The 20,874-nt window shown below is 52.5% G+C and overlaps 1 protein-coding gene across 6 annotated transcripts in view; it reads right to left on the bottom strand.

The window, feature by feature from the left end:
• The window catches only part of TRAPPC9 (trafficking protein particle complex subunit 9), a 570,776-nt gene that overhangs the window by 427,994 nt on the left and 121,908 nt on the right, over nt 1-20,874 (bottom strand). For all 6 annotated transcript variants that reach the window (XM_019459757.2, XM_019459759.2, XM_019459760.2 and 3 more), the window contains 4 exons: nt 17,466-17,611; nt 9,094-9,179; nt 6,005-6,131; nt 2,070-2,202 (listed from right to left, as the gene is read on the bottom strand). In XM_019459757.2, coding sequence (XP_019315302.2) covers nt 2,070-2,202; nt 6,005-6,131; nt 9,094-9,179; nt 17,466-17,611 — 492 coding nt within the window. The remainder of the gene's footprint in view (nt 1-2,069; nt 2,203-6,004; nt 6,132-9,093; nt 9,180-17,465; nt 17,612-20,874) is intronic.

A 20,874-nucleotide genomic window follows, 5' to 3' on the forward strand; every position in this document is an offset into this window, starting at 1 on the left:
GCCTCCTGCCCCAGGCTCTGAGAGAGGAGCTTCTATATCCAAACCACATTTGCAGAAAATAACAGCATAATGAATCAAGGTGAATTAGTTCACATTTTACACCTTTAAAGTTATTCATGAGTCAAGAAATAAACTTTCTCCGTCAAGGAAGGGAGATGAGTCCTATCCTCACTATAAACAACTTCTTTCCAGATTTTAATCTGCAGTCCTTCTTAAGTGCAAAAGCTGTTGTAGTCAACTTGAAATTGCAGAGGACGTATACAGAAAAACTAAAACACAGCGAGACTACTTACTTCGCCTCTCAAACAGAGAGGATACCAGCCCCTCTGGGACCATAGAAAAAGAAGGTGGGAAAAAGCAGAACCTTAGCGAGGCCACAGGGCCTGGCCGACACAGGAGCCGACCGTCCCTGAGTACGGGGTTCCATGTGACAGAGCCGGGGCCAGAAAGGGGCTGAGTCCTGGGTGAGCCGTGGCAGGAAGAGGATGGCAGTCAGACATGTCCCCTTTTCTGGGCATATTTTTTCCTTGCTTGATCATCTGGCCAACTTGTGTGAATCTTGTAAGGCCCAATTTAAACATCACATCTGTGATATGATGCCTTCCTGAACCGTGAACGGGAGTCTTCAGGTTAAGGAGCACTTAGCAAACTTGACTACGGTGAGTCTGGCTCCCCTCCGGACATGAGCTCCTACAACAGGCAAGGCCCAGGTCGAGGGCATTTCTGATTACTTGCTAGTCCTATAGACTAGGCCCAGATCACATGGCAGGCATCAAAAAAACGTGTGGGAGTGAATGTGTTAACTCAGTCACAAGGATACTGATGTTAGATTAATTAAAAGCAACCCTCATTTAAAGAATAGTCATCTGAAATCATGTGCTCCACACTAAAACCAACAAAATTCATTTTTTTTAACTGAGGTGTTACATACAATGAAATTCACTTGTTTTGAGTATATAATCCAATCATTTTAGCAAATTTACTGAGTAATAGAACTGTCACTGACAACCAACCTGTTTTAAAACATTTCCATTATCCAAACTGAGTATCTTTATGATGTACATTTTGAAGCAATTAAAATAGAAATTTTTTAGCGTATGTTATATGGCTATGCAAAAAATAATAAATGATACATAATGTGACATCATCTCAATATTCAAACATACATTTGCAAAAAGAAGGTAGATAAGCGATATCTTGCAAAAAGAAGGTAGATAAGTTACTGTGAAGGTAGATTCACAGTAACTGTCTCTGGGACTTCGGAGATATATTTCCCTTTTTTCTTCATGCCTTCCTACAAGGCTACTTTTCTACTTTTTATAAGGTAAAAGTTAACTGTCTTTCACAAAAAAAAAAAAAAAAAAAAGATTACAAAGGTTAATTTCACATTTTGTTCCGCTCGTGGTAAGAAACATTTCAACCGTGTTGTGCTTCACTTTAAGCAAAGCATATTGCCTACTGGTTACCCTGAAGAAACCCTTCACCCATATTTTTTTTTAACGTTTATTTTTTTGAGACAGAGAGAGACAGAGCATGAAAGGGGAAGGGTCAAAGAGAGAGGGAGACACAGAACCCGAAACAGGCTCTAGGCTCTGAGCTGTCAGCACAGAGCCCGACATGGGGCTCAAACTCACAAACTGCAAGATCATGACCTGAGCTGAAGTCGGATGCTCAACCAACAGAGCCATCCACTCTCCCCAACCCATATTTTGATCCTAAGAATCATATATTAACTCAGATTCTTGGTACCATTAAAAATGTCTACTACAGAGGCACCTGGGTGGCTCAGCGGGTTGAGCATCTGACTTCTGCTCAGGTCATGATATCACGGTTTGCGGGTTCGAGCCCCGCGTCAGGCTCTGTGCTGACAGCTCAGAGCCTGGGGCCTGCTTCGGATTCTGTGTCTCCCTCTCTCTCTCTCTGCCCCTCCCTCGTTCGTGTGCTGGCTCTCTCTCTCTCTCAAAAATAAATAAACACTAAAGAAATTTAAGAAAAAAACAGAAAAGAAATGTCTCCTCCCAATACTCTGTGCACCCTTTCTTGTCAGAAGGCAGATGCCTGCGCCCTACCTGGGCAGTGAGGTGCTGATCTGCAGCCTGGGCAGGGCGGGAATGACCTCCACCGTGGAGCCGCTGGTCTTCACTCCCGGGAGGTCGTCCAGCAGACAGTCACTGAAGACGCCGAAGACCGTGGTATGGTAACCTGGGAAGCGAAACGAAGAGCTTCGCGGCCCCTGGACAGGCCTCCAGCCTCGGGCCCACGCCCAAAGGCCGACTCCGGCAGGGAGGAGCACGGCCCCCCGCCCCAGACCCGTGTCCGGCCAGCCCTCACCCCGCCGGTCCCACCCGCAGCCCGGCCTGAATCCCTGGGTGACGCACGCAGAGGGGTGACAGTCCCCGCATTCCTACCCACGGGGCCGACTGGGTCGCAGCAAAAGCACACGTGGGTCTTTGTCAACTAAGTCAACTTAAGACCAGGTCTCACCGCTCTCACGATTTGCTTTTCAAATCTGCCCGTCTCTAAGACAGTGATAGCTAGCGTTCCTTTGCAGGACATAATGTGACTGAATAAGTATCTGGAAAATGATCCGACATCTTCCGGGGACAGATCGAAGTTCGAGAGCCAGCTATGGTGACTATGACTGCTACACGATATGACAAGCCTGCTGGATGTGTGCAAACACCGTAATCTAACATTAGCGAGTTTCTCAGGCCAAAAACAACAAAAAAACCTCCACTGCTTAGACAAGCACTTGAAATTACTTAAGAAAGCTTTAAAATGGCTTTTGAAATTTCGAGAGAGAATTATTATAAACAATATTCACCGTATAACAAAATTAAACCATGCCCACGGGCTAAATGCTCTGTGCCTTCACATTAACGGAATGGATACTAATCAGAGAAGACAGCTGTTGGCCCGATAGCCGTGTCCTTCACCTTCTGCCAGTGTTAAATTGCTCTGGCGACTTGGGGCACCTGGGTGGCTCAGTCGGTCAAGCGTCCGACTTCGGCTCAGGTCACGATCTCGCGGTTCGCGAGTTCGAGCCCCGCGTCGGGCTCTGTGCTGACAGCTCGGAGCCTGGAGCCTGCTTTGGATTCTGTATCTCCCTCTCTCTCTGACCCTCCCCCACTTTCTCTCTCTCTCTCTCTCTCTCTCTCTCTCTCAAAAATAGATAAAAACATTTAAAAAATTAAAAAAAAAAAAAAAACTGCTCTGGCAACTCAAAGTTACCCATCACGGCACCCACACTTCCTTCCTTTGGAAATAGGTCACTTAAAAGCCTTCTTTAATTTAGCCTGCAAACATTTTCCTCCCCAGAAACCCACATCTGGTGTAACGCCCCTGCATATTCTTCTTTCTATAAAACCCGATATAGGGGCGCCTGGGTGGCTCTGTCAGTTAAGCGGCTGACTTCGGCTCAGGTCATGATCTCACAGCTTGTGAGTTCAAGCCCCGCGTCGGGCTCTGTGCTGACAGCTCAGAGCCTGGAGCCTGCTTCGGATTCTGTGTCTCCCTCTCTCTCTCTCTCTCTGCCCCTCCCCTGCTCACACTCTGTCTGTCTCTCTCTCTCAAAACATAAATAAACATTAAAACATTTTAAAAATAAATAAATAAATAAAACCTGATATAACATGGTTTTGCCTAAGCAAACTTTGTTTTCCACTTCTTAATTAAAATCAGTCATTTTCCCTTTCTTAACTGTTGCTGAAAATGACTGCAAAGAAATTCAAAACCTGATGACCAATCCTGCCGTGTCTAATCATATCTCTGAGAATACACAGTCAGCCCTTCCCACTTTGCACAGCAGGTGCGCCAAAAAGAACACAACCAGTCTGTACCAACAAGAGCTGTGCTACCAGGGCTCTGAGTCCTCATCCACCGGTTATCGGTTATTGGTTAGCCCCTCAGTCCTAATTATTTCCTCTGCCATCCATCTCCTTCGCTCCACTCCCCGGTCACGGCTGCGGCCCTACCTTTGTCATTTCATCCCTGGATTATGCCAACAACTTCACAGTCGGTCTCCCTGCCTCCTGCCCATCTCCAGCCCACATTGCACGCAGCAGCCTGGGGTCCCTCTGGAATGCCCGCCTGGCTGTATCTCTCCTCAAATCGAATGCGGCCCACGGGAGAAAACCAGCATCCCGTGGCATGATTTACAAGGCCCTTCCAGGTCTGTCCTCTGTCTCCCTCCCTTCACGGCCTCGTCACCCCTCTGCTTTGGGCCAGGTCCTCGAAGCCGCCCCTGGTTCCCCAACACACGCAGGTCTCTGGACCACTTGTTCTTTCTGCCTGGAAGCCCCCTACTCCCCACCCCATCCACTCGCATAATTCCCCTTTGGCCTTCAAAGCTCAGGGTCCCTCAGTAGGAGAAAGAAAGCCCTTCTCGGCCCACGCTCCCCTTCTGGGCCTTCTCCCCCACGTTCGGCCAGTCACGTGCTTGGCCCCTCCTGGCACTTGCTGCCACATATCCTAACCCACCTCACCCCCCGCAGACATCGCCCTTCCCCAGAACTGTCCCCATTTCAGTCACTAAGTATCTACTGAAGACCCACCGCGTGTCAGGGACCAGCAAGACGGACGAGCCCAGTGAGCAGTTGCAACCACTGGCCTGGAGGGTCACACGCGGGTGCGGTAGGAGCGCCTGGCAGCGCACCTGACCCAGCACGGAGAAGCTGAGCACAATCCCCAAGGGGAGAGGAAATGTGAGCCAAGAACTGAGAGAGGCACAGGGCCAGGCAAGTCCGGAAGCAGCAGCAGAAGGAAAAGCACAGGCAGAGGCTCAGAAAGCCTATGGGAGGGACGCGTAACTCAGGGGGAGGGGAGGGGAGGGGCACGAGGCGCCACGGGCCCGGATCACACGGGGGAGCTCCGAAGCCACGTTACGGAGTCCAGCCCAGACGGGGCAGGTATGGGGAAGGTGCTAAGACTCATGGTTAAGAGATGACACGGGCAGATGGGCACTGTGGAAAGGCCACTTGACAGCAGTGTGGGAAGCGGGCTCACCAGCCACCAAGACGTGACAGAGAAAGATGAGCCCGTTGGTTTTGTGACAAACCCTGTAAGAAGGTCTCCTTCTGTCTCTGAGGGCCTGCAGAGGCAGACAGGAGCACTGAGGTTCCCGTCAGTAGGGCAGGGGCAGGGGTGGGGCTGGTGAGAGGCAGCAGGGGGCAAGGCAGCATCCGAGGACCCGCTTCGGGCACCCAGCAGGATGGTGACACCCTCACCGAGATGAGGCAACCAAGGTGCCAGCCGGTCAGTGGTTGGCTATGCAGGTTCAGGAAAGGGGTCTGGATGGAACCCCGGCCTGGGAATCAGCAGCATATGGATGAGCCCTGAAGCCGAGAAGTCACTGAGAGGACAGAGACTGCCTAGAGGTACCCCGATGGGGGCGGGGGGGAAGAGGGCAGATGGGGGAAGGGGGAGGGAAGGACAGAGCCTGGCCCTGAGGAACACCATGGGGGGTCGTGTAGAAGCAGCATCTGCAGGGCACTGAGTGTGAAGGGGAGCAGACGGGGTGTCTGACAGAAGCCGGAGGAGGACGCCCACGAGGGCGGGTGGGCCCAGCAGCAACGGCAGACCAAACTGGGTCAGCAGGGACAACCCCCGCACACGGCAGGTCACGACACCAACAGAGAGGGGGACAGTGGACTCTGTGTGTCTACACGGACCCTTGACGAGGTGTGGCAGGAGGGCCCGATGGCAGAGGGGAGCCCACAGACACGTCTGCAGACCCACCGGAGGAGATGGGCCGCACAGAACGGTGACAGGAGGGCGAGGAGGCCAGACACAGAATCGGACCCCTCCCGCTGTAACAGCGCTGAGGGCCGACTGCATCCCGGGCACTCAAAACCGTTCCTCTCCATGTCGCAGCCCCAGGCAACGTGATCCGGCCATCACCCCTGGACTGGGACCGACACCAGGGACCAGTGATGGGTCTCCGTGGGGCAGGACAGGGGGTTCGGCAGCCCTGCTCGAGCTGAACTCAGAAAGCAAGTCTCCTTACCGTTCACAGTAATCATCCCAGTCGTCTGTGGGACCCCAACGAGAGTCACTGGGTAAAGACCAGACTCCGCCGGAAGGGAGAGCGCCGCGGGGAGAGACTCGAAGTCCACGCCGCTGGTGAGGAGCCCCTAAAACAAGCAATAGCAACGTGGGACACAGCACAAAGCACCGCTGCCTCACGGGTCCCCCCAGACGCAGGGCGTCCGCCAGCCCACAGGCCCAGGCCACCAGGAGGAGGACGGCAATGCCTGGCCTGCGTGAAGGTCCACAGAGAGCCGCAGGCTTGGTCTCGACGTGCACGTGACACAAACAACCTGGAAATGGGCAGCACTGTGGGTGCCTGAACAATTCCATCTCGATGTTAGCCCTGCTTTCTGTTGCTTTACCAAGTTGGAATGTAAACGTAATGGAAAAAAATAAAATATGTGAACACAGAGAAAAAAACAAAGGATGGAAATACGATCATCCGTTAACATCCCTCACTGAATGATCAAGTCATGTCACCATGTGCCAGGCCGTGCTCCACAGGGAACAAGACAGATTCCTCGGCTTCGGGGAGCCGCCCACAACCGTCAACAGCACAGGGATGTCAGTGCTCAGCACTTCTCCTCGGCGCTGTAACAGAGGTCCTACCCAGTGCAAGAGGCAAGAAAAAGAAACTAAAGGCACGCAATCAGTTTACTCACAAAAACCAAAACTATAAACATAAAAAGCCCTGTGGAAACCACAAGGAACCTTGAACTAACAAGTGCATTTAGCAAAGGCACAAAGTCAGTGTGAAAAAAAGCAAAGGTATTTCTATAATCCAGCAACAAACAAAAAATATTAGAAAATAAAATACAAAAACACCATTAACTAAGAGAACAGAAACATCGACCACATGGCAGTCGAGCTGATGAACGACGGGTAAAGACTGCTCCCCAGGCGAGGACACGCACGAAGGAGGGGCCCAGGACCTTTCTGGGGCTTGTCTTCCGCGGTGCCGCGGTCTACGTGGCCCTGTACCTACCAGACCCAGACACGCTACAGACTGAGCCACTGAGCCAGCACAACGGTGGCGGGGCCCCAGTTCTCACGCTGACGGAAAGGACAAGGCGTGGGAAGGAGGAAGGCAGGACAGGGCCCCGTGGAGACTGGCGAGAGCCGACGGCACCACCCTGAAGTCAGGGCTGACGCAGTCTGTACGTGTACCGTGCACGCATGTGCGTATGGGCACGGGTGTGCGCGTGTATGCAGATGTGTGCATGCAGGTGTATCTGTGAGTACATGTCTGCGTGCACACGCGCATGCTTTTCCTCACTGTGTCTCTAGAGAGCCCCCAGAAGCAGACACTCCAGCAACACGGAGCGCACCTAGGCCCAGATCTGGAGCAAAAGCGCGCAATGATCTCCATGCAGAACAGAGGCAGTGGGCCAGAGAGCAGGCACAGAAACCAGAGGATGGCTACTGGCTCCAGGCGAAACGTGTCGGCATTTTATTTCTTCTCAAAATAGCTATGAGCAAACGTGGCGAAACGTGGACGGTGGACATTCTAGGAAGGCCTAACACTCCCTGTAACATTTCATACGCTTGAAATATTTCGTTATTTTTTCATTCTGGCCACGATCTCTGGGCTACCTTCTAGTGGCAATTTTTATTTTATTCTTTGTGCTTCCTAACTTTTTATTAAAAACCACATATTACTTTTAAACCACATAAAAATAAAAGCCACTTTTTAAGACAAAAAGAATCAGTGTGTCAGAAAGAACAGCAAGCATCTGATACTTGAAGCACTTTGGGGAAAATTCTCTAAACAATTATTTCCCGATTCAGGCCAAGAGACAGAAAGTCACCATTAAAAGGCCTGATGCGAGAGCAAACCCTAAAGCGGGCAGCTTCTTGCACAAGAGGAGGACGACAGTACTCACTCCTGCCGGCCTCCTCTCTGAGTGACCTCAGGGCTGTAGGCTTGACGGTGGGCTGAGTGTCTCAGAGCTCAAATGAATTCTGGAGACCTATGCCTCACGCGGAGAGCCGGCACACTACCTTCAATAACCACCAGTGGGCCGGGTGCACTCCCACTCTTCCTTCTATTCTCAGTTAAGCCTTTGTCTCTCCGGAAAGCCTTCCTGGACTCTCCACGGGGACCCTGCAGCATCTCGTGCACCCACAGCACTGACCACGGCAGGGACCAGGTCTCCCAAGGGCCCTGCCCGCGGCCTGATACGTGGCATGAGCACTCAGCAAGATATCTGCATGAAAAGCCCACCACTTACCCTGAGCGTAAGTCATTCAACTCTGAAGGAAAACGTGAACGATCTCAAAACCATCCTTCGCAAGTCTCTGAAAAATTACCAAGCAGTACTATACGCTAACATGCAGCATTAGATAACAATATACAGCACAAAGCCTACGTGACAACGCACGGCAGCCGGTGGTGACCCGAGGCACCGAGCAGTGCTACATAATAATAAGCAGAGAAGACTTGAGAAACGGAACCCGCGTGACGGGTGGGAGGCTCTGCTCCGGAAACAGGATGAATCTGGAGAGACAATACACATCTCCTTCCCACGGACTATGGAATTGGGTGAGTGGCCCCAGGAGAGACCGCTACGGAGTGAACCTTCAATGCCCTCCACAAAACACGGGAACAGAAAAGCAGAATTCAAAGCGGACAGAAACCTCACACTGGCGGTGCAGTAACCTCCACTCTTACTCCACAGCCTGCTCTTCTCTCAGGCCTTGATCGTCTAGCAATAAAGTAAGGCTGATACTGAGCAGTGGACACAATATACACTTCGTAACCCGTGCCAATCTCATGTAAATTTCAACATGATTATTTCAAATCTCACATCCAATCGACTACGCTTGGCATGTGTTCAAATCAGAGGTTATCTGTTCACGGATTCAACCACAGAGCACCAAGCACTAAGGACGCAGAAATGACAAGACGTGGTCGGTCTTCCTTCACAAAAACCTTATAATCTCTGGCAAAACAAATATAAAAATAGACGCCTATCATAGGGCGTGTGTCTCAAACATTAATTTAAAAACTTAGTTTCGTGGTAAGCTGGTGTCGAGCCCAAAAGGTCAGTGGTTAGTGATACGTACCATGTTTTCAACTCGGAGTTCGAACGGCATCGGGTTGTAGACCATCAGCTGAACTTCACACACGTCTCCTTGAACCCACTGGAAATCTAGAAACACACACACACACAGCGATGCGTCAGCTGGTATCCTGCATATTTTACATGGTTTCAGATCACTCTCTGGCAATTCATCTTTCCAGTGAGACAGTGGGCATTAAGATTGTCTCTCGACGAAAATTCAAAGCCAGCGTCACTGCAGCTTTTTCTCGAAAACAAAGTAAGTCACCACTGCCACTTGGATGCTTCGTATCCGCCGTTGGTCACCATCTTTAGCAGGGTGAATTCATGCCAGTGTGTCAAATGCAGCTTTACAAAACAGATCAATCCAGACAGCACCACTCCCGGCGCAGACCTGTAAGTCACACAGACCTCCACTGACCCAGAGGCTGGTACTTAGGAAGACGGTGATAGTCAACTCCAGGGAGCATACACCATGACCACCCCGCCCCCGTCCCCTCTCTAAGAATGTGAGAGAAAATGGTGGCCTCTCCTCCAGGCCACTCCCAGGTCAGCTGTAGTCCAACAGCTGTCGAAGGCAGAATTCTGAGATGACCCCTGAGATCCCCAACCCTGGTGGCTACGCCCTGTGTAATCTTCCCCCCACCCCAAGTGTGAATACGGTGATTAGGTTAGGCTCTATAACAAAGGTGAAGGGATTTTGCATAAAGGTCCCAAATCACTTGGCTTCGAGCTCATCAATGGGAAATTGTCCTCGGGAGGGGCTGACCTAATTAGGTAGGCCATTAAAAGGGACCGCACCCCTCCTGGGAGAAAAGATTCAAAGCATGAGTGGGTGTATGGAGAAGGCCACAGTGGCAAGAATCCAGAGGGCCCGAAGAAATGGCAACGGTCCTGGTTAACAGCCAGCAAGAGAGCTGGGACCCCAGTCGTGCAACCACAAGGAAGGGAATGAGAACAACTTGAAGGACCCTGACCCAGATCCTTCCCTAGTCAAGCCTCCAGATGAGGACACAGCCCCAGCTGACACCTGGATTTCAGCCTGGGAGACCCTGAGCAGTGGACCCAGCTAACGCACGCTAAACTCCTGAGCCACAGAAACAGCGAGAATATAAATCTCGGTTGTTTTAAGCCACTAAGGTGGTAGTGATTTGTTACAAAGCGACAGAAAACTAAAGCAGTCCCCACCTCCACTCCCCTGGCTCTCTGCTTCCTTTAAGATAACCCGTTCGCAAACCAGAAGGAACTTTGAAATCAATTAACATATGTTGGGCACGAGTCGTGTCGTGTGGGTTTGAGGCACTGCTGAGGAGTTTATTTCATACTCTTCATCATCACCTCATGAGACAGGCCTCATAATCCCCATTGTGACAGGGCAGACACTCGAGGTCCAGACGAGTTCGTAAATGCGCCCAGGAATCACACAGCTAGGAAGTGGTGCAGCAGGGCCTCGAACCCAGCACTGGGAACTCAAAGAGTGTCTAGAACACTGGTGTTAAAAGGGTTTTTCAGGAGACACAGAATTCGAAACAGGAGTTTCTGAGTAGGTACTGAGATTTACTAGTTAGAATTCTTCAGCCTTCACCGAGCTTTCATAAAGATACCAGTGCAAACACTGCACCCGGCAGCCTGCACGCAGACTAGACCGGCCACGCCAAACCTGTGACACACGGCCCACAGCTGGCATCCTCAAACTGATGAAATGAAGAAATAGCCTGCCAGGTAATTTCGTTTTAAAAGTGCTGGCACAACCGTGGGGCGCCTGGGTGGCTCAGTCGGCTAAGCGTCCGACTCTTGGTTTTGGCTCAGGTCACGATCTCACGGTTTCATGGGTTCGAGCTCCTTACTGGGCTCCACACTGAGAGGACAGAGCCTGGCTGGGATTCTCTCTCTCCCCCTCTCTGCCCCTCCCCTGCTCATGTACTCTCTCTCTCTCTCTCAGAACAAATAAACTTCAAAAACAAATAAAAACTCAAAGTGCTTGCACAACCATGTGTTCATCTGAGCCTGCTGTCAATGCAGGGAAGTGGTCAGCAGAGCAAGGACGTCCTCGTTCACACACAAGGAGCAGGCCCCGCCAGGCTGAAGGGCCACCCTCCCGGCCACTTCGCGAAGGAGGCGGCTGAGAGCGGGACTCGCGGCTGCCGGGCTCCAGGCCCGTGCTCTCCTCGCTGTGCTGCCCCACCACGCTGGCCCCAGAAACCCAGGCCTCCTCCGACCTGCGTCCTGCCCCCTCCTTCCCCGGCCCCTGGCCGTCAGGCAGAACCCGCCAGGACAGGCTCACAGAAGCCATCCTCCGGGATACGCCATGCCTCCATGGGGCCCTGCAGCAGCAGCTCTGAGCCCACGCCAGGCACCTTCCCACAGCCAGTGAAAACGTCAACTGTTTTAACAGGCTGCTCTGCCCGGCCGCTGAGGGGCCATTTTCTCTGTCATTGTCAAAAAATCATCACTTAAAACCTCATTTTCTGGGGCGCCTGGGTGGCTCAGTCGGTTGAACGCCCGACTTCGGCTCAGGTCATGATATCAGAGTTCGTGGGTTCGAGCCCCGCGTTGGGCTCTGTGCTGGCAGCTCGGAACCTGGAGCCTGCTTCGGAGCCTGGAGCCTGTTTCGAATTCTGTGTCTCCTTCTCTCTCTGCCCCTCCCCTGCTCACGCTCTGTCTCTCTCTGTCCCTCAAAAATAATTAATAAGCATCTTTAAAAAACATTTTTAAAAGTCATTTTCCTGGGGTTCTGAAAGGAATCATTTAAACTTGCGTGGTCCCACTCAATCTAAGAGAAATCACTGGTGACATCACCGGTCACGTGACTATTTTCTTCTGAAAGAAGATCATCTCTCCCAGCCTCAGTGTGTCAGACCACACGGTGGAGGCCCTTCCTCGAGATTCCCCCCCAGAAACCACGGAAGGGACAGCCACGGATCCAGGCCCTGCCCGCCCTGAGCCGCACCACACTCTGTCCACTACGCTGGATGACGCACACGGCAGGACGTGCTCTTGAGCCCCCGCTGCATCCCCAGCACCTAGCACAGCGCCCGCCACAGCTGCCAGGGACCTTCGGAACATCCCCTCGCTCGACCCTCACGAGAGCCCTCCGCGTGAGCCGCTCTGGTCTTCCGCACGGCAGCAGCCCGGGGAAGCGCGGTCTCGTCTGAGGCTGCACCGTGGGAAGCCGCGAGGCCAGGCTGTGGCCCAAGGCCACGTGACAGCCACGGCCTGCCCGGGCCACCACACTGCCTCTGGGGCGGCGGTCGACCTCGGCACTGAGCCCAGCCCTGCCACCATGTCCGAGCACCCATCACACAAACCCCCCGGCCCTGCCCGCCGTGCCCAAGCCCGGGGCATGTGCCACAATCGGCTCGGCCCAGAGCTGAACTGGGGCAGCAGCGACGCTGGCAACAAGCAGACAGAAAGATGGGTAAGGTCTTCCAAGCTGGAGCGCAGCCGGTCCCAGAAACTGCACCCCCCCCCCCCCGGGGTTTTTTGTTCCCGAACACTCTACGTCCCCTGCTGTGATGATGGCTCCCCCAATTATACGCAAAGATTCATTTATAGAGATGGGAGTTTTAGGTTAAAGATATGTGATTCTTCAAACCTCTAGGCAGGTCTTCGCTGATGAGTGTATTGCCAAAAAGATACTGGAAGCCACAAAATATAAATTACATATTCCTACCCGTGGGTATTCAACAAATAACATGCATTTTGGCCGAGGCTTCTGTTATATTTCAGAAAAACCCTTGCATCATCCACTGAATTCATCCTCAGCCCAGACGAGCGGGCGCTTGTCACTGCAATGAGGACCCACATGATAAGGATAATTCCTAGGCTTTGAGTCGTAAACCTTGGCCGGAGACTGGGTCCCGCACTCGCTGGCTGTCCGGCCCGGGGTAGGTCATTCTTACTGACTCAGTCTTAATCTTCTCCCTTGTCAGTTGGGGATATAATGCCTGCAGCATCATGCAATTATGCGAATCACTGGAAAATGCTTGTTTAAGCTCTCTGCAACAATGCAGGGCGTGATTTTCATAAAGAGAAACCTCAACAATTTAAGACTGGAGAGGAAAAACTAGAGGCAGGACTGGCTCTAGAGGGACTGGGGGGCGGGTGGAGCCACAACCACACAGGCCCAGGCTGAGGTGATGGGGTGGGGGAGGGGGCTGGCTAATGCTCTGCTGTCACCAGGCCAAAGCCTTCATGATTTCTCAACAAGGGGCCCCACAAATCATGCAGCTGGTCCTGAGAAGGAGTCTCACGCTTCCAGGCCTCCCAAATAACCTCTAGAAATTCCTCTAAACAAAATGGGTGACAGTTTCCTAAAAACATTCTTTCATGGAGAAAGCTCATGGCCAACTCCAATGAGACCGAAAAGAATAGCCAGAGACTCCAATGGCCCAAGGGAGTACAGCTTCCACTGCGACTGCCTGAAGACGAAGCCCGCCCACCATCAAGAGCCAGGAAGACACAGCCCGGAACTGGACCCCAGTCTTCCACCTCCAAAGAGGTCAAAGGAGGCGTTTCCGTGGGGAAGACAGGCCCTGCCCACGGGAGCCCCGGGCCCTCCCCGGTCTCCCCCCATGAACCCTGAGCCCCCCTGCTTCCTCCAGTCCTCCCAAGCCTGTCCTCCAGAGCAGGGGTGCCTGGGGGGGGGGGGGGGGGAGGAGGGGCAGGAGAAACTGTCTCCAAATCAACAGACTCCAACTAGAATGTCAAAGACAAGCTTTCACCACAAATGCCTGTTTGGGGGTGGTCTATCCCCAGTAACATCCAGGAAACACTAGCAGCTGGTCACTCATTCAAGTTAAGGAACATTTACCGGTCTTTGCTGACTCCGTATCAGGTGCCAGCCCCCGCTGGACAACGGGAGGGAGCTGGCGGCACAGACCCCACCACAGCCCCGGGCTGCCACAGATTCAATCACCAACGCGAGGGGAGCCACGTCACCCGGCACCGCCGCCACCACCAGGGAGGCCACCAGGGGCAGAACGGCCCCTGTCACCCCCACGCAAGGGCCACGGTGGCAGACCCGACGGCATCCGGCCGGCAGGGAGTGGGGGGAATGTGGTTTTCAGGCTTTCGGCGCAAGCAGCCCGGCGAGGAGGGCGGGCAGCAGCATGCGGCTCCTGGGGAACATGCCCGTGGCCTGGTTCTCATTCCCCTGATGGTGGCGCAAACGGAAAACAGTCCAACACTGTCAGAGAAGGCTCAAGACCTCATCATCTTAAATATACTTATTAAAGCTACGCAGTCGAGAAAGGCCAGGGTTCCAAAGCCACAGAGGAGGCTGGTTTTTTCCACTTCAGCCCATCTCTGTTTAGTTAATGGCGCTGATTAAAACTAGCCATTATGTTATTTATTGATCCACCTACTGGTACTTTCTACTGCTTGAAATTGCTACTTAACACTTCCCTCCAGCTTGTACCTACACCTCACGACTGCAGGGGCCACGACTACCTCGGCACCGTTAGAACCGCAGGGCCCCAGCTGCCACATGCCTGGCAAGTAGGAAACCTGAGGGGAGTTTATCGATGGGTGAACGACTGAACCGATGGGGACACACACGCGCACACGCGCACGTACACAGAGAGACTGTAGTGTGCTACGCACTTGGGATCCTGTTTTCAGAAACGTATCAGAGGGGCACCTGGGCAGCTCAGTCCACTGAGTGTCCAACTTGAGCTCAGGTCCTGATCTCACGGTTTGTGGGTTCAAGCTCCGCATTGAGCTCTCTGCTGACAGCGTGGAGAGATAAACTTAAAAAAAAAAAAAAAAAGAAAAGAAACTGGGGCACCTGGGTGGCTCGGTCAGCTGAGCATCCAAGTCCTGATTTCGGCTCAGGTCACGATCTTACAGTTCAGGAGTCTGAGCCCCATGTCAGGCTCTGTGCTGACAGTGGAGAGCCTGCTTGGGATTTTCTTTCTCTCTCTCTCTCACTCTCTGTTTTTCAAGGACATGATCCCGTATTTCTTCCTTTATTGGCTTCTTGTTTTAAATAACGAACCACCAGAGCCCCCCAAACCATACCTTGCTCCCCAAGAGACATCACCACCACCAAGGGAGCCTCTAGGACGCCTTCCGAAGTGTGAGGTTTCCCTGCCCCCAGCTGGTCCAACGCCTACTGCTTGTCCACGCTCAGCAGGAGAGTCAGCAGGTACCGCGGGTGACAGGCCTACCGTTTCAGACAACCCGACCTCCACCTCATCTTGTCATTCAGCCTCTCGTGTGTTTACGCCCTGCCTGCCCACACTGAGCGGGACACCAGGCAGAGGGCAGGGGCTGGTGTCGTCACTCGCTCGAGCCCCTGCCACATGTGCTCTGTGCTCGGCAGAAAACCGGGGGGCACCGGCCTGCTCTAAAAAGATGTGGACTCAGGTTTTCGCTCTGCCGCCTGGGAGGTCATCACTCTTTGTTTCTGCAACTATAGAAGAAAACTAACACTTACTTCTTCCAGAAACACTAGGAAAACTGCATGTGCTGAAGCGTGACACCCTCAGATGAAGGTGGAACAAAGAAATGCCGGCCGTTACAAGAAAGCACGGGGTCTGTCGAGTACCCCCGGCCCAGGTACGCCCTCTGACTTAGGAACAACTTCCTCTCCGATGAAACACTTCGGTTTCAAGGTGTTCAGATAACTAACTGGGAATAAGGTTTACTCTGAGATCCATACAGATGCTAAGAAATTCTAGTGCCGGTATTCACGTTAAGAACTCTTCACTGAGACCGTGTGGCGTGCATAATGCTGGCACTCTGGCCTTGAGCCGCATGGTGCAAGCCAACAGGCACGAAATGCGCCAGGAGCCAAGGCCTGAGCTGAGTTCTTCAACAAGTCATGCAAACTTTCTGGCTCTCAGTTTCCGCATCTGTAAAATGGGGTTCATAATATCTACCCCATTCCTTCCAGCATCCGTGCAGCACCCTTCCAGGGCTGGTGGGAGGACAGCGGGTGAACAGACGGCAGGGAAACAGAAACAGATGAGCGCGTACCTGAGGACTATGAAGAGAACCCAGCCTCACGGAGGGCTGGGAGGGCGGCCCCAGGGGTGCAGGGATCAGAGAAGACTGCTCTCTCTGAGGATGGCACGGGGGATGAGCCCCGGGCAGAGGGCGTAGCCGGCACAAAGCCCTGAGACCGCAGATAGACTGTAACATTCCAAGGACAGCAAGGAGCCATGCGGCTGGGTGTGAGGACAGGGGCAGTAAGAGGGGCAGCAGCAGAACACAGAGGCAGGCCACGGACGGTCCATGCTGCAGGGCGGGGGTGGGGGTAAGTGCAGCAGGACCCCTGTACCCTGGGAGGAAGCTCCTCATGGAGTCAGGCTGCCTTTTTGCTACCTTTAGGGTACAAATTAAGAGGAGGAGTAAAACGGGAGAAGAAAGCAGAGAGCAAAAGCTTCTCAGGTCTCGTGTTGAAACTCCTCAGAGGGAATCAGCAATGACCCACCAGGGCCGCGCCCATCAACCCTTCAGCTACGACACTGTGACACACAGGCTCCCGTGTGGCAGCACTGGGCACCATTATGTCAAGATGTAAGGAAGAGGAAGCTGGTGGAGAACGAGACCCGCTGCGGGGCCAGGCTTTGGAAGGACAGAGAGGGGGCACCCGAGCCCCGGGTCTGCTGCGAGGAAGGACATGAGCAGACAGGGCTGAGACCCAGGGGGGAGCTTGGCACACAGAAAAGCACGTTGGAGAGTCTCAAGAATGACCGCTGACCCTTATCTATCCCTGAAACACAGCTCACCGGTCCTTGCTGGGCCACCAGATGTCTTGGCATGGGCATCCGCAGCTCCAGCACAAACAAGGGCTAAACAGAGAAAAGAGCGTGCTGCCCCTACCCCAGTCCAGCCCAAACCTAGGTCAGCCTCTGATGGCTGATGATTCCCAAGTCTCTCTGGGCTCCAAAGATCACTCTCTGGTCGTCTGCCTCAGTCTAGATAACGCAAGTCTGCCCATTTCTAAAACTTCCCCAAAACTCACCTTTGATGGAATCAATTTTAAAAACTCAGATCTAGGGACGCCTGGGTGGCTCAGTTCAGCATCCAGCTCTAGATTTCAGCTCAGGTCATGATCTCACAGTGCGTGGGATCAAGCCCCACATCAGGCTCCACGCTGGCAGGCAGAGCGTGCTCGGGATTCTCTCTCCCTCTCTCTCTGCTCCTCCCCCATGTGCTCTCTTCCTCTCTCAAAATAAATAAGCATTTTTTAAAAATAAAAGTAAAAGACAAAACACCAGATCTAGGGGCAAAGGTCTGACGCTGGCAGCAAATGGGACGAACTGACACGGAGCATACACACACATGCGCGAAGGAAGCGGACTGTAGAAAAGCCGACGGAAGCCGGGCGGCAGGGCACAGCCAGGAAGCCAGGATAAACGGGCCTACCTATTTTCTTGTTCCGCTCTTCTCCACGGTTGTGTGCGATAATTGGTGAGTAGATGAAGGGGCTCTTGGTCGACACGTTCTGACCCAGCAAGCTTTTCATTTTCTGTGGCCGGAGGCTGGCGGGAAGGTTCAACAGCTTCACACGCCTGTTGTTTCAAATGGAACAAAAACACTTCAGCCGCCCTGTTAGTGTGGCCTCAGCATAAATACTGCCAAACCTCACGTCACAGAGAAACAACAAACCAAACAGCAGAAGGAGAAACACGCTGCACCTGACCTCAGGGGACCGTGCTCCCCAGGGCGGACGGCAGTCACGCCCTCGGCCAGCCCCCGGGGCCAGGAGGACCCGGCCGAAATCTGAACTGCACCGCTTGCCAGCTCCACGCCTGGGGACAAGTGCCTTGCCCTTTCTGCACCGGGCCCCTCGTCCACAGGACGCGCACGGGGCCCTCCCCCACAGACTACTGGGAGGCTTCGAGTCAAGGCTCCGGTACCTGCTGCGCGGCACAGGCTGGCTCCCTGCCACCTGCCTCCCCGCTGGTGGGCGCACCCTCCACACGGAGGAGCCCCTGACCGTGAGAGCCAACGGTGCCAGGTACAAAGGCTGATAGTGCCGTCTGCTCTCCTGAGGAGGGGGGCTGACTCCCCAGCAGCACAGCCTGCGTCTTAAGCTGCTGTCCCCACTGTAGGCGTTCGCTCACAGCCACGCACGCTCAGGTCGGTCAGCTACCGTTTATTTGGAATGGGCCGAACTCCGCAGCCTGAGCACATCCAGACCCCTGCTCCCCACTTCGTACATACCACCTCAGTCAAGCATCCCAACCACCCTCCCAGCTTGAGTTCTATCACTATGCCCTCCGCGTCATCCATCAGGTAACTGACACGAGAGACTGCAAATTACCCCAATCACACGGCCTAAAGCTGTGACACCACGGGAGGTGCTATGCTTCTTTTTTAATATGAAATTTATTGTCAGATTGGTTTCCATACAACACCCAGGGCTCATCCCAACAGGTGCCCTCCTCAATGCCCCTCCCCCACCCTCCCCTCCCTCCCACCGCCCATCAACCCTCAGTTTGTTCTCAGTTTTTAAGAGTCTCTCATGGTTTGCCTCCTTCCCTCTCTGTAACTTTTTTTTCCCCTTCCCCTCCCCCATGGTCTTCTGTTAAGTTTCTCAGGATCCACATAAGAGTGAAAACATATGGTATCTGTCTTTCTCTGTATGACTTATTTCACTTAGCATCACACTCTCCAGTTCCATCCACATTGCTGCAAAAGGCCAGATTTCATTCTTTCTCATTGCCAAGTAGTATTCCATTGTGTATATAAACCACACTTTCTTTATCCATTCATCAGTTGATGGACATTTAGGCTCTTTCCATAATTTGGCTATTGTCAGAAGTGCTGCTGTAAACATTGGGGTACAAGTGCCCCTATGCATCAGCACTCCTGTATCCCTTGGGTAGATTCCTAGCAATGCTATTGCTGGGTCATAGGGTAGGTCTAGTTTTAATTTTTTGAGGAACCTCCACGCTGTTTTCCAGAGCGGCTGCACCAGTTTGCATTCCCACCAACAGTGCAAGAGGGTTCCCATTTCTCCACATCCTCTCCAGCATCTAGAGTCTCCTGATTTGTTCATTTTAGCCACTCTGACCGGCGTGAGGTGGTATCTGAGTGTGCTTTTGATTTGTATTTCCCTGATGAGGAGCGACGTTGAGCATCTCTTCGTGTGCCTGTTGGCCATCTGGATGTCTTCTTTAGAGAAGTGTCTATTCATGTTTTCTGCCCATTTCTTCACTGGATGATTTGTTTTTCGGGTGTGGAGTTTGGTGAGTTCTTTATAGATTTTTGGATACTAGCCCTTTGTCCGATATGTCGTTTGTAAATATGTTTTTCCATTCTGTTGGCTGCCTTTTAGTTTTGTTGATCGTTTCCTTTGCAGTGCAGAAGCTTTTTATCTTCATGAGGTGCCAATGGTTCATTTTTGCTTTTAATTCCCTTGCCTTTGGAGATGTGTCAAGTAAGAAATTGCTGCAGCTGAGGTCAGAGAAGTTTTTCCTGCTTTCTCCTCTAGGGTTTTGGTGGTTTCCTGCCTCACATTCAAGTCCTTCATCCATTTTGAGTTTATTTTTGTGAAGAGTGTAAGAAAGTGGTCTAGTTTTATTCTTCTGCATGTTGCTGTCCAGTTCTCCCAGCACCATTTGTGAAAGAGACTGTCTTTTTTCCATTGGATGTTCTTTCCTGCTTTGTCAAAGATTAGTTGGCCATACTTTTGTGGGTCCAATTCTGGAGTCTCTATTCCATTGGTCTATGTGTCTGTTTTTGTGCCAATACCATGCTGTCTTGATGATTACAGCTTTGTCGTAGAGGCTAAAGTCTGGGATTGTGATGCCTCCTGCTTTGGTGTTCTTCTTCAAAATTATTTTGGCTATTTGGGGTCTTTTGTGGTTCCATACAAACTTTAGGATTGCTTGTTCTAGCTTCGAGAAGAATGCTGGTACAATTTTGATTGGGATTGCATTGAATGTGTAGATTGCTTTGGGTAGTATTGACATTTTAACAATATTTATTCCTCCAACCCATGAGCACGGAATGTTTTTCCATTTCTTTATATCTTCTTCAATTTCCTTCATAAGCTTTCTATAGTTTTCAGCATACAGATCTTTTACATCTTTGGTTAGGTTTATTCCTAGGTATTTTATGATTCTTGGTGCAATTGTGTATGCGATCAGTTTCTTCATTTGTCTTTCTGTTGCTTATTAGTGTATAAGAATGCAACTGATTTCTGAACTAAGCCTGCCCCTCCCGCCCCTGTGCACCTCGCGGATCCACCCCAGCTAATACGCCCTTGGCCAGATCCCATCAAAGCAGCACCACAAGCCTGGCAGTGTGCATGTAGCCCAGACAGGGGCCACACCACTCCACAGTGAGTCCTGCCCCTGGAAGAGGGGAAGATAAGGTACACACCAGTCTGACTGTGGCCCCAGCAGTGGGCTGGGGGCAGACATCAGGTCTGACTGCAGCCCCGCGAACCAACACAAGTTACTCCGGAGAGCACAAGGGAAGTGCCCTGCAGTTTGGAGCCACCGCAGGGACTACCCAAAAAGGCACTATGCTCTTAAACCACAGCACCTGTGACCCTCCATGACCAGCTAGGCAAGTGGGGTTAGAATCTGGAATGTTCCAAGGCCAGGCACTGACAGGACAGGGTGGAGGTGGGACGCTGGGTGGCCTGGCAGCGACCCTCCCAGCACACCTGCCCTCTGCACGTGCAGCGCCTCCTGGCAGGAAGGGCAGGCCAGCAGGTTGTGAGGGAGCCGTGGGCGTCCCCCTGGGACTCCGCCCAGGTCGTGAGGGAGCCACGGGCATCCCCCTGGAACTCAGCCCTTTGTTTGTTTCTCATTTCCTT

Source organism: Panthera pardus, unplaced genomic scaffold (genome assembly GCF_024362965.1).
Source record: "Panthera pardus isolate Hobbes unplaced genomic scaffold, ASM2436296v1 HiC_scaffold_7, whole genome shotgun sequence".
Classification (NCBI taxonomy): domain Eukaryota; kingdom Metazoa; phylum Chordata; class Mammalia; order Carnivora; family Felidae; genus Panthera; species Panthera pardus.